Source organism: Oreochromis niloticus, linkage group LG15 (assembly GCF_001858045.2).
Source record: "Oreochromis niloticus isolate F11D_XX linkage group LG15, O_niloticus_UMD_NMBU, whole genome shotgun sequence".
NCBI classification, from domain to species: Eukaryota; Metazoa; Chordata; class Actinopteri; order Cichliformes; family Cichlidae; genus Oreochromis; species Oreochromis niloticus.
The window spans coordinates 17249732-17262162 of record NC_031980.2 but is presented as its reverse complement, the minus strand read 5'-3'; the positions used below and the strand labels follow the sequence as shown (position 1 = coordinate 17262162).

The window sequence follows — 12431 nt, the reverse complement described above, 5'->3', positions numbered from 1 at the left end:
GTAACCAGTGGAAGCATCAGTATGTTTGCTAACATGAAACAGAGTGATGAAACCAGCACAAACTGTTGAGGTGCACCAGCGTAGGATTTTGTTTTATGATTTAAAAACAGAGACAAATATTTTCTATGGTTGCAATGAGATTTTTTGTGTTATACAATTTTCTATTACCCATATTCCTATTAAAAGCAAGCAAGATATACATATATATATATATATATATATATATATATATACATATATACACATATATATATATATATATATATATATATATATAAAATACAGTACACAAACCTATACTCAGTATTATGCAGCAAATATATTCTGTAAATAATTAGATTTTACAGCAGTGGGACACGCACCTTGTCATCAGGAGCAACGTGCCAGATTGACACTGTGTTGTCATCCACGTCTTTGTTTATGGACAAATATGAAGGCTGGTACACTTTAGTTGGCTCCAAAATCAACACCTGGACAAGACATATATGCATTGCACATTTTAAACCCTTAATTTTCTGAGCTTGCATTGCATTTTTGTTTTTGTTTCTACATTTTAAAAAACATTAGATGTATTATTTCAGGTTAATCTGTGTTTCTTACAGGAAATCGAACAGAGGAGACGTCTTTTTTGGTCGCCTCCACCAGGAAGTCCATCCAAAAGTCCACCAGCTCCTGTTTGTAGGAGGGCTGCTCCACGCTGGGCTTGTTGAAGTGCTGAAAGATCAAGATGGTCTCCACCAATGACCGCAAATACCTGGAAGCAACAGAAGTATTACCAGATAACAGAAATAAACAACTTTTCTGCTGTGGCATATGTCTTTATGGCTGCTTTGCAAATAGTTGCCATCTAATATATAGATGCAGACAAACTGTCAGCTTATTGCACTCAGTCTGAGTCAATCTGTGCCGATGGCCACAACATCTCTTTGTAATAGGTGACTTGTTTCAAGTTGGTTGCCAAATGGTTGTATTGTAATTTCCTGTAGACTGACTTCATCTTATTAATGCTTTATCAACATTTTTAAAGTCTCATTCTGACTCCAAGCGGTCGCAGACCTGGTCCCCTGGTCTTCAAAGCAACATTTTTAAAGGTAACAAGATTACAAGTTCATTAAACAGGGTTGCATTAATTTCAAGCCGCAGTTTCCAACCAATGTTTTCCACAGTGTGACTGTAGAATTACAAAAACATGTGATATGAAGACAGAGAAAAGAGAATACCTTACTGGTAGATAACTTTAGCGTTGTTTAAGAAAAACTGCTAACAAATAAACACATTAAGATATGACTGCGTTTCTATGCTGGAGCCTGATTTTGGTGTGATGGTTTTCAGAGCACTAAAACAAACAAAAAACAGCTGGGTTTGATGCACTGGAGAAAAAAAGAAACATTTTTATTATTTTCCTCCACATGTTGTACATAAAGTATCATAAAATCTGTGTGAAGTCTTATATTACCACATGCCTTGCGGGCAATTACAACTATATTCCACCACCGTGAAGGCATTATGTTACGATGGCGTGGAAGGGATATTTTCATGTGGCATCTTTCTTTAAAATACATCTAGACTTGCAGGCTAGCTTAGGGGACTAAAGATGAATATGCGCTATAAAAAGTGTAAAAAAAAATCAGTTCTCAGTTGTATCTTTGGAGAAGCGTTGTACCACACTTTTAACAATTCACAAAATATCACGACACCAGGCTTTTATATCCTTCAAATCTAAAATGTAAAGACAGAGATACTGTTCAAATGAGCAAAGTGGCTTTTGTTGGTGACTTTTTTCTTTGTTCTTCAAATACACCAAATGTTTGCCAGTGGCCACAGATGGCTGCTTTAGTTTCAAAGGGAAGCAGAGCAGACTTCATATGACAAAGAGAGAGTCACAGTTGGTGATGGAAGTGGTCTAAAATGTATTTTTTGGCCTGCTAATTTGAATGGATTGTGCTCTCACCAGATAGGGGCTTTAAGTTTGAAGAGTTTCTCAGAAGCCTGGATGACCAGGGTGCTGTCACTGGCCAGGATGCTGGCACCCAGGAAGAAGCCCACATCCCAGTAACTCTGCAACTTGTCCAGGCTGCCTTTTTTACCCAGCAGGCTACTCAGCTTAACTCCTGCAAACAAGACAAACAATTTAATGCTGGTGAAATATCTCTATTTTGTTCCATTTCCCTTTGGACCATAGGCAGACATGCCAGTTAACAAGAAAGCCAAAGAAAGACCATGCTCTACTTGGGTGTGCCACAACTCGCACTACAGCAGCCTAGCTATATCATTATTATTTTTATTAGAACTGCTAAGATAAGCAGCAGCTACATGTTTTGCACAGCCTGCTGCAGAAATCTGCCATTTGGAGAGACAGTGGGGATCTTATGAGATAACCCCAGGGATGCATAAAGGGAGTGAGGGTTGGGTTAATTTAGAGAGCTGCGGGCCAATTCCCAGAAAAGCCAACTCTAATTCCCACATTCCTGAGTTCCTCTGAGCCTCAGACTTCAGAGGGAAAAAAAGTGTGGGCAAAAGCTCAGCTACACACCTGCCTGACTAAAAAAGGAAACAACTATACATTATTTGATTTTGTTTTATTGAAATATGCATAATAATAACAAGGCTTAAAAATAACTTTATTTAACAAAGCTCCGTTTAACTTCATTGTTTTGGTTTTCCAACCCATAACTTTACTCCCCTGGTTCATATTTGGCATTCCAAACTTATCCTAATAGCATTCACCTGCAGGAAGTCACTTTCTGTCAAAAAACCCCTCTAATAAATGACTCAGCACTCTCTGCTCTGCACCAAATGACAGGCATACACAGTTAGTGGCTGTGTACGGAACAATTAGCAGCATATATCTCCCTCTTGCCTTGTTGGAGACTAAAACGAAGCTAAAAGGAAAGTGAATTTTGGAGTTACATCCATTTTTTTGGTCAAAAAAATCTGTTAAACATTATCACCATTCACTGTGTCAACAGCTGACACGCTGAATGTGTTAGCAAACACTATTAACACACTCAGCAAACACATAACAAAATTATCTCTCATTTGGAGCTGTGTCTCTTGCCACTTGGGTGAATTAAATGAATCCAATTTTCACTTCCTCTGCATTTGTTGTGGTTCCAGCTAACTCCCAAAATTTGCTGCCCTCGGTTCCTCTAGACTTTGTACAGTTGTTGTTTGGCGTTGAGCTAGAAGCATATGTGAGTTTATTAGAGGTTTTCCATTAAAAACAGCTGCTGCTGTAGCAAAGGTAGTTAATTTGACACCAAGTTAGAACAAAAGCAATGAGCTGAAAGATGCTAAACTGCACTTTAGCTGTGAGGGGAACTGTTTCTCTGTGGGTGATGCAATTTTCATTTCCATTCATATAAGTTATTTATTTGTGCAGCTTTAACTGACCCCCATTTCCACGTTAGGATAACAATTATCGTGTAAATTACAGACAAAGGACTGATTAGACTGATTAGAGTTTGATTACTCAGTGGTTATTTAGCAGGCTTAGTGTAATAAAATGAAAAGCCGCATATTTAGGACACAGACCAAAGTAACCAGGGTCCACTCACCCACTTTGCGGAGCTCGAACGACGTGTCAAACTGGTGTCCAGCTGCCAGCAGAAGAACAGCATAGTTGATACCAGAGTGTAGTGTTGGCTCTGACTCAAACCCCTTTCTAAACCTGAAAAGAGAAGAAGAATGATTCACATAAACAGTTTTCTTCCAAGAAATGCGTCATTCCAAATCCCAAGTATCCCTGAGATAATGGATGGCTTCCCAGGACTCCCCTGGCTTTCCGAGACACTTCAAGATAGAAAAAAATAATTACAGCCATATTGAGTTGGGGGCCACAGAACGGCAAACAGCAACTGTGAGTACCCCCACAAAACAAGAAATTTCATTTATTTAATGAGCAATCTGTTCTGCGGAGGGGAGGGGTGCGAGCGTTATTAGAGGCCTGTGCCAAGTTGTGACACGGAATTGAAAATAACAGCCAGATGGGAGCCTGATTATCTAAGCAGTCAACAAAGATATGAAATCTTAAAAAGCAATTTCCAGATAAAGACAATCAGCCGCCTTGTGTTCTCAATAAGCCGACTTCCGTCAGCTAATGTTAGCCTCGGTGCACTCGCATCACAGCCATGCTCATGAGGAGATGGCAAATTTGAGAGTTCAGTTTCAACAAGCTGCTGGAAACCCTTCAGATGCATCTTTCTTTGTGCTTACTCATTAGCGTCATGCTGACTTAGCTAGTTTTTGGGTAGCAAATATCCAGCTCTATCATATCCAAAAGGTCCCTGCAAGTTGTCAGGCTCCAAAAAATGTAATTAGAAAATGTAAACTTTCACTTGCAAAAACACCAGAATGTTAATTTACTCACACTAATCTCTTTATTAGATGCCAGACTGTAAGAAGACACAGAAACCTTTAATATAAAAGTGCAATCAAAAGGATTTTTAGACTCCACTGACAAAAAGCTGATTTTAACTCCTCTTTTCTCCCTGGAAGTCCCGATGAAGGTTGATGGACAGAACATTTAATGAAGCCCTGTTCTTACCACTTGCTGTGATCTGTCTTTGATACACGTTGGGTCTCCTCCACTGTGTTAATACTGAAACTCGGTTTCCATTTTGAGGAGAAAGACGACGTTGCAAGGGGTAAATTTGATGAGCTGGGTGGGAGGCAAGTGAAGGCTGTATTTGTGTGGCCTAAACCACCTCCTCAGTGTGCAGCGAGCGGCACACAACAACATGAAGACACCACAGTTAAGAGTGCTGAAAGTTCTCTGTTGGATGCCTCCACAGTTTACAGCTGGACACTAGAGGACAAACTTATGACTGCCATGAATTTTGAAGAAACGATGTGCATACATCTGATAAGATGTACGCATACATCCTCTGACCTGATCCACTGCCCCATGTGCACTTGCCTTACACTGATGACAGCTGCTAACTGTGACCATAATGGATCCTGGCTATTAAAATCGGGTCAGCCTGATATTTGAAATCCAGGATAAAATTGTATGAAGAAACTTTTGAACAGCAGATGTAAAAATGAAGACAGCCATGAAGGAAAAACTAGCCAAGTATAAATTGTTACTAAATTTCACTCATATTTAATTTTCTAAAATCACAATTTGGTCAGACTTACTCAAACAAGTACTGTTTCTAGTTAGGATTAATATAGGACGTACAAGACTATATTATACTTGACTTATTGAAACACAGTTTGAAAATATGAGACTTGTTGAGACCATTCAAATCATCCCTAAGGTGTTTTCCCAAGGATAAAAGATGAGACAAAAGAAAGATAAATGCCGCTGGACTTAATGTCTTTTATTTCTGATTTTTTTATTCTAATATGAAGTTACAATAGTCTGATGTTAACCCAAAGCAGTTTAACTTTATTGAACTGAAAAGGTTCAGCTATTTTTGGTCACACTAGGCAGTTGAGGGAAGTGATGCAGTCTTCAAACAGCAAGGGTTTGTGGTTCTACAGAGACAAGTAGGGCACTTTCCTGAATCATGATGCTATTAATCTTAACCTGAATATTTATATTCACAATGTTTTCTTTTTTTTAAAATAAATGCTAGCTCACCACTTCCTGTTGCTACCAGCAGCAGAAACCAGGCAGCTCAGCTTAACATGCACAAAACATTTAGCAGCTCAAACCACTGTCACTGCTAATGTTTGCTAATCTTAAATTTCAGTCATCTTGGTATGTTATCCATGATCCCTGTAGTCTGGATTTTAATTGTATTGTTCTTATGTTGTTATGAGGTGTCGTCGTGCAATCTCAAAGAATTTTGCACACTATGTGGCTGTGGTTTATTCACAGACTCATTACCAGCAAAAGGTTTTACCTTCACGATAAGAGCCATTCTGAAATCCTGCATTGACTGACACCATTCATGATAAACTCTTAATGGTGTGATCTAGTGAGTCACTGTACTTCTCATGCACCCTGCCCTTAGAAATGGTAATTTTTGGTGACTCAGAATGTGCTTGGCTTAGCAGAAATGTCACATGCACACTGACATCCTGCCCGCTCTCTCACCAGAGTGCGCCGTTGTCTCTGCTCTGCGTGTCGGTAAAGTCTGACTCCAGGAATGTGTCCTTAAAGATACGTCCCACCAGGCAGTACATGTCACTCGCTACCTGCTCCTCGCCTTCCACCAGGGGCAGCATGATGTCCAGGGCTTTCTGCCTGTCGCCCGGAAGGTTCCTTCTATAACCACACACAGGACAAAACACAAAAAAGCATGTAACAGGTTAATAACTAACCCCCAAAACAGCTTTGAGCATATCTAGAGATATCAGTGGATTTAGGTTTGTGATTATTAACACTTATTAATCTTAAAGGGGACTTTTACACCAGTGTCCATAAATTCACTATATCAGTAAGCTCCTTATCCCAGTCCTTCATCAAACTTTCAAAACACTCAGAAGTTAATTACTTGTTCTGAGTGAAAACGTATCTTTCTTTTGTTTAAATTCTGGTTGTGGTCAAAGCTCGAAAGGGAAAGTACTTCTTTTCATCAGCAAGGTGTCTATGCTCAATGGTATCAGGTAAGGGTGGCTCCTGTACACCTCCACTTGAAGGTTTTATGGGCACACCCATTTGGAATCACACCCAGAAGTTTCTGGAGAGATTATATTTGCTCATTTAGCGTGAAAGCACCTTTGCATTTGAGAGACAGTAATAGAAAATGACATTCTCCACTGCAACCAGACTTTGGAAAGGCAGAATTTAAAAAACAATCAGAACTGATGCAACTAGTTAAAAGATATTTCATAATTTTTGCATTTATAAATGTTAATGTGTTAATGTTTTTGTATCATGCTTTACACACAATCCAAGTCAGCCGTGCTACAGTTCCAGGGAGATTTGACTTATCAGGCATGTGGTAGACACGTCATGAAGTGCACCCTGCTTTAATATTTATTTTACTCCAAATGGAAAAAATAATGAACAAAATAAATGTTGTGTTGTGTTGAAAAAAAACTTAAAACCAGCAAATGAGATCATAAACTGTGGTCACTGAGGTCACAAAACAAGTGAGAAACAGGATCATTTTCTTATAGACTTCTATTCAATCTGTTTTCAATTTACAACCAGAGGTGTTACCCCCTACTGGGCATTACAAAGAATGCACTTTTGCCCTTGCTTAACTCTTTAGACCTGTGGGCTGTGCTACTTTCTTCTTGCTTCAAGCAGACGTGAGCTACAAAGGTGAGTTAAGCTCGATTATTTCATTACATATCACATTTCACATATGCATTAAATCCATTACAGACCTGCATTTAACTTGTACTGTACGCTCCCCTTTGAATCACTATTGTTGAGCAACTGTCTTACATAATCACACCAAGAGTTAATGTATTTTCAAAGCCTAAAGGGTAAACATTAAAATGGTACACGATGGCATTTAAAATACAATTTCTAGAACATGAATAATGACTTATAGTTTTACTGCACACTTAAAAGCTAATGAGACTCAAAGAAATGGCCAAATGACCCTGTATATTCTCAGGTGTATAAATAAATGACTGGTTTGAACAGACTGCATTAAAATGAGCATCACCAGCAGCATGCATGTGCATGCGGAGTAGGTGTGTGGAGCACATACATATGTGTGTTTTGCATGTGAGTAGCTAGGGAACAGCTGCAGAGGTATTGTTATTGGACACTAATACCAGGCACAGAGGAGGCCACCAGGACCTTAAATTACAGAGGTGACTGGGTTCATTAAGAGAATGCCCAATTTTATTAAGCACTGTGAAGTTCCAATTGTACCACAGGTGTTCAATGAGGGACTAAATGATCAGTTATAACTGACCTGTGAGGAAATAATTTGAGGCTCTCTAACGAGCAGTCGAACTGGAAAATAACAAAGAGAGAAGAAGGAATCTATTATGGTATTAAAGAACGAGCGATAACCTCTTCAGCTGGTAATTGCTTACATTACATGGATGTTAACTTTTTCACCGGGTGTCAACAGAAGACATGTTTAATGCTGCTGCTTCATTAGCAACAGGAATGCAAATAGGAAGATATATCTGACTCACACGTGTAATTGACTGTCATCTCAGTTGTCTTGATTTATTAGCTACACGAATTATGTTTAATATACCAACTGTTTCATATAGAAAATCCTACTTCAGTATTCAAAAGGTACACGTTCAGTTTTTAAATCCATTATCTTTTTCTAAACCGACATTTAAACCACAAATGTCAAACTTACTTTAGTTACCAGACATAATATTATGACCACTGACAGGTACGTTAATAACGCTGATTATCTCTTCATCAATGCACCTGTTAGTGGGTGGGATACATTAGGAAGGAAGTGAACATTTTGTCCGCAGAATTGATGTGTTAGAGGCGGAAAAAAAATGGGTAAGCGTAAGCAGGTTGACTGCCGTCCACCACCGAAAGCACCAAAAATGGCAACGTGAGCATCAGACCTAGACTACAGAGCAATTTAAGAAGGTCGCCAGATGCATCTTCGTCATTTACTAGAGGAACACCTGGTACAGTGTCGTTTCTTTTAATGTAAAGAGCTGCAAACCATAGTTTTCAGTCACGTGACTGAATCACTACCCTGGCAGGCAAACATTAATCCACTATGACCGGAAAGAATGACAGTATTGCAGGACAAAAGTGTTGTTTTTTTTCACTTGTCTCAGGGCAAGACTATTTGGATCATCTATCCGTGGAGGAAAAACGAAGATATAAAGATAAATCTGAATTTTGCTGACTTGTGGTTCATATTCTGCGTTTATTTAAATCCCTGAAAGTAGCAACAGAGCTCCAGTTCACTGACATCTACATCAGTTTTGTAAGAGTGACTCATCCTAAACTGCTGCCAGGATGAAAGCTATCAAAGTATGGACAGCTACATGTAATTTCAATCTGGATGGGGAAATAATGCTGTCGTGCGAAAGGTGAAGAACAAGAAATTTTTCATTGTTAAAGCAAAGATAGCTTAAACTAGAGCCCCGGTGAAAGTCATTCCGTCATTCATTCTACGACTCTGGCTTAAACGAAATACCACACATAGATCTTACGTTTTGTTGACTTGGACTTATAGTGTAGTAAGCACAAATGCATATCATGAAAAAAAATGCAATTTTCCTGCTACTCCCTTAGTAAGACGCGGAGATCCATACATTTCATGTGGCAGACTTTTATGCCGGATGATTTTCTGAGACATGCCTCTCGGGATTTGTGTCCACTCCTGGTCTGAAACCAGGGAGTTTAAACCATTACAGCGTGAAGCTACTTTAAAAGAAGTAATTAAATACATTTTTAAAAAGCAAACATAAATTGAATAAAATGCTGAACTTTGATCACATAATGGTTTCCATAAGACTTCTCTCTGCAAATGCATTCCTTATTATGTTTTTTTTCCTTTCACACAGACTGTTTACCTGCAGGGAAATAAAGCTTGTTCAAACACGATTGGTCAACAGAAGTTGGATCACAAATAGAGACCAGGAAGCTTGTGGTTAGGTGCTTGACTGAAGGGGGGAGGAGCGGTGGCCTGTCCTCCTGAATGCATCATAGAAAATGTAAAATGTTCTAATTATGAATGCTAAACAATACAATAAGTTTAAAAATGTATAGCTTTCCTCGCAGTGTTTTTACTTTACTTTTTACTGTGATATTCAAACAAAAGAGAAAGTGATACACCGTTTCACACTGATTTACTGATTTCAGTGTGTCAGTGTGCCTGACACCTATCCCCAGAGATCTATCCCCAGTTGGTTTATTTATTTCTGATTGAATTTTTCTGATTTCCCAAGGCACCCCTCTTGCACCTAGACCAACCTTTGCTTTAGTATTGTGAAATCAAAAAAGTGATTTCTTTTTTAGCAAAGCTTTTCAGCAGTTTTGAAAGAAGAAGATAAATGCTGCTGTCCTCAGGTCGGCAAATTGTTTGGAGCGTCTATAAAAACCAGTATTTTGAGATTACATTTGGTGTTGCACACATTTTATTTTACGTAAATAACAGCTAAAGTATGGATAGGACAAACAGTATTTATTAATCGGATAAGATAAACAGATTGTGTCCAAAACACAGACTTGGGAGAAGAAATGAGAGGTGATATCCTGCAGAGTATCACACAGACAAAATGTGTGACAGTCATGAAAAAAACCCTCCTTATTAACATAACGTGGCTTCTCTCCAGGGCGTGAAGGTTAAATAAAACATATGAGCTGACAGCTATTACCATGGAGACTGCCCAGAGGGAAGAGCAATGAGGGAAACAAGATCTGCTCTTCGAATGCATCTCTCCGCTTCCCTCTTTCTTTTCTTCAGAGTGCTGATGGGTATTTGGATATGGAGATTTTTTTCCTCGATCTCGTCAGACTCTCAGCAGTAAGACCTGCACACCAGGCCCCCAAGCAGAGCTGAAGACTCACATGCCTGAGGCGGAAGCCCCTTCAACCCACCAGATTCATTTAGAAGCAGAGCACCTACTTTAGATCAATGATTAAGTGCCTATTAAGGCTAAATATTGATAATCTCAAGGCATGGTGTGGGCTGCATGCTGCTTACTCAGAGCTCATTGAAGGTAATGATTTATACAACTCCATCTCAGTGAAGGAATTCATTCAGTTTCACACTCAGAACAGAGTAGATTATTTGACTTTATTATTCTATGGTGCCACCTACTACAAACTATTATCCGAAGGCAGTTTATGAGTAATTTGAATAATAGCTTTGAAACAGGCTTAAAAGAAGAGATTACATCACCAAGGATATAATTCTACTTCTGGGTGATTATAAATACGTAACATAGAGCTGCTAGTGTTCTCTTTAGCAATAGAGGCAATAGCTAGAACATCTATGGGAATGCTCAAATGCACAGAGGCTGCAGGGATGAGTGCTAATGACTGTGTGGAAAACCTAAATTCTTAAACGGAGAGATCTGCTGTTGTCTGATCATGCAAATCAAATATTTGGCACTTCAGCACAATGGTGCAAAAATCACGCCTAGCCTTTATGGTGTGTAAAATTATTCCCAGAAATCTTACAGGGGATAGCAATGAAACAGAATATGCATGTGTGTGCTTCCAGATATGCTGTGTTTGTGTTTTTATGTTTAGTTTTAGTTTTGTTTTTATGAATTTTTAGTGTTAGTTTTAGCTTTTGGTATCATGAGAACAATAATTCCACAACAGTTAGGATGTTTCTGATTTCTGTTTTGATTCCTTTTTTCTAGTTCCCAGAGCCTTTAGGTCTAAAAGTTCCAGTTTTGTTTTTATGGAGTTCCCTCCATGTTTTCCCTTACAGTGTCTTTCAATGTTCACGTTATTCCTGCTGTAATCAACAGTTTAATATTTGTGTTTTTGTTTCGGGCTTAGTATTCTAGCCACCGTCCCTTCTCTATTAAGTCTTTGTGCAGGTTTTTGCATCTCTGTGTTCAGTTGGGTTCTCTTGTCATTCCTGGTTTTACTTTGATAGTTATGTGAATTTCATTTCCTCCCCCATCTCGTTGTCATGACTGCCCACACCTGTGTCTTGTCCACTCTGCTGTTTCTGTTTCTCCGATGTGTATAAATAGTCCTGTCCTTTTTTTTAAGCCATGGTATTTGTGAATCTTTCCCTCATTTTCCCTGCCTCCTTGTTTGAATTTAGATTCCCTGTTGTTTTTTGCCTTTTTGGGTATATTTGTATTTTCTTTTACAGTGTATCTTACCTATATCTTACCTGTGAGCTGTGTAGCAGAATCCCTATGTCATTACCACATTTTAATGTACTTTGATATTACTTTTTTTGTAATTTGAATATTAAAGTATCCAAATCAAAAATACTCATTATGCACCTTGGTGCATTTCAAAATAATGTGTATCATATCATTGGATTACAACTGCCGACACATTAGTTTGCAAGTTATGCAAGTTGCAGCTTGTATGTGGGGATATGTGGTGCTTTTTATACTGTTTGGCAGGTCAGTTTTATAATAATACATTGTAATTTATTCATTTTTTCTATTTATTTGTCTTTAAAGTTGCTACTAACTGAATACAGTAAAATAAAGTACAGTAAAGTTAAAAATATAATTATTGCCTCCAAAAGTCTCAAAAAGAAGATATGACCTATTTACCACCTTTAGTGCGCTCAAAATCTATTTCTCCCTCCCACCAACAAGAACAAATCAGACAACACAGTTACACCACCTGTGGCATAACAATCTCCTGGAACAGCTATTGTATTTATACAATGGTTTACTTGCTGAGTAGGTAAACTGACATAAATGCCCTCCTACAGATGTGCCTCTGCTCATGTCGACCTGCCCTAACACTGGAGGATACAACTGAACCTCACCACAGACATGTTTTCCATCATTATCACTTATTCAGTGAATTGGTCTCACAAAATGTCTCGGTATGCCGCCTCGAGCTCGCAAATGCAATATCACATAGTGGG

The 12431-nt window shown here is 38.6% G+C and overlaps 1 protein-coding gene across 1 annotated transcript in view; it reads right to left on the bottom strand.

Moving 5' to 3' along the window:
• map3k5 (mitogen-activated protein kinase kinase kinase 5) overlaps nucleotides 1–12431 on the bottom strand; it is an 84777-nt gene that overhangs the window by 33769 nt on the left and 38577 nt on the right. The window contains exons 7-11 of the mRNA XM_003446319.5: nucleotides 6047–6217; nucleotides 3558–3670; nucleotides 1952–2111; nucleotides 601–754; nucleotides 363–470 (exon numbers count right to left, since the gene is read on the bottom strand). Of these exons, the coding sequence (XP_003446367.1) occupies nucleotides 363–470; nucleotides 601–754; nucleotides 1952–2111; nucleotides 3558–3670; nucleotides 6047–6217 (706 nt within the window). The remainder of the gene's footprint in view (nucleotides 1–362; nucleotides 471–600; nucleotides 755–1951; nucleotides 2112–3557; nucleotides 3671–6046; nucleotides 6218–12431) is intronic.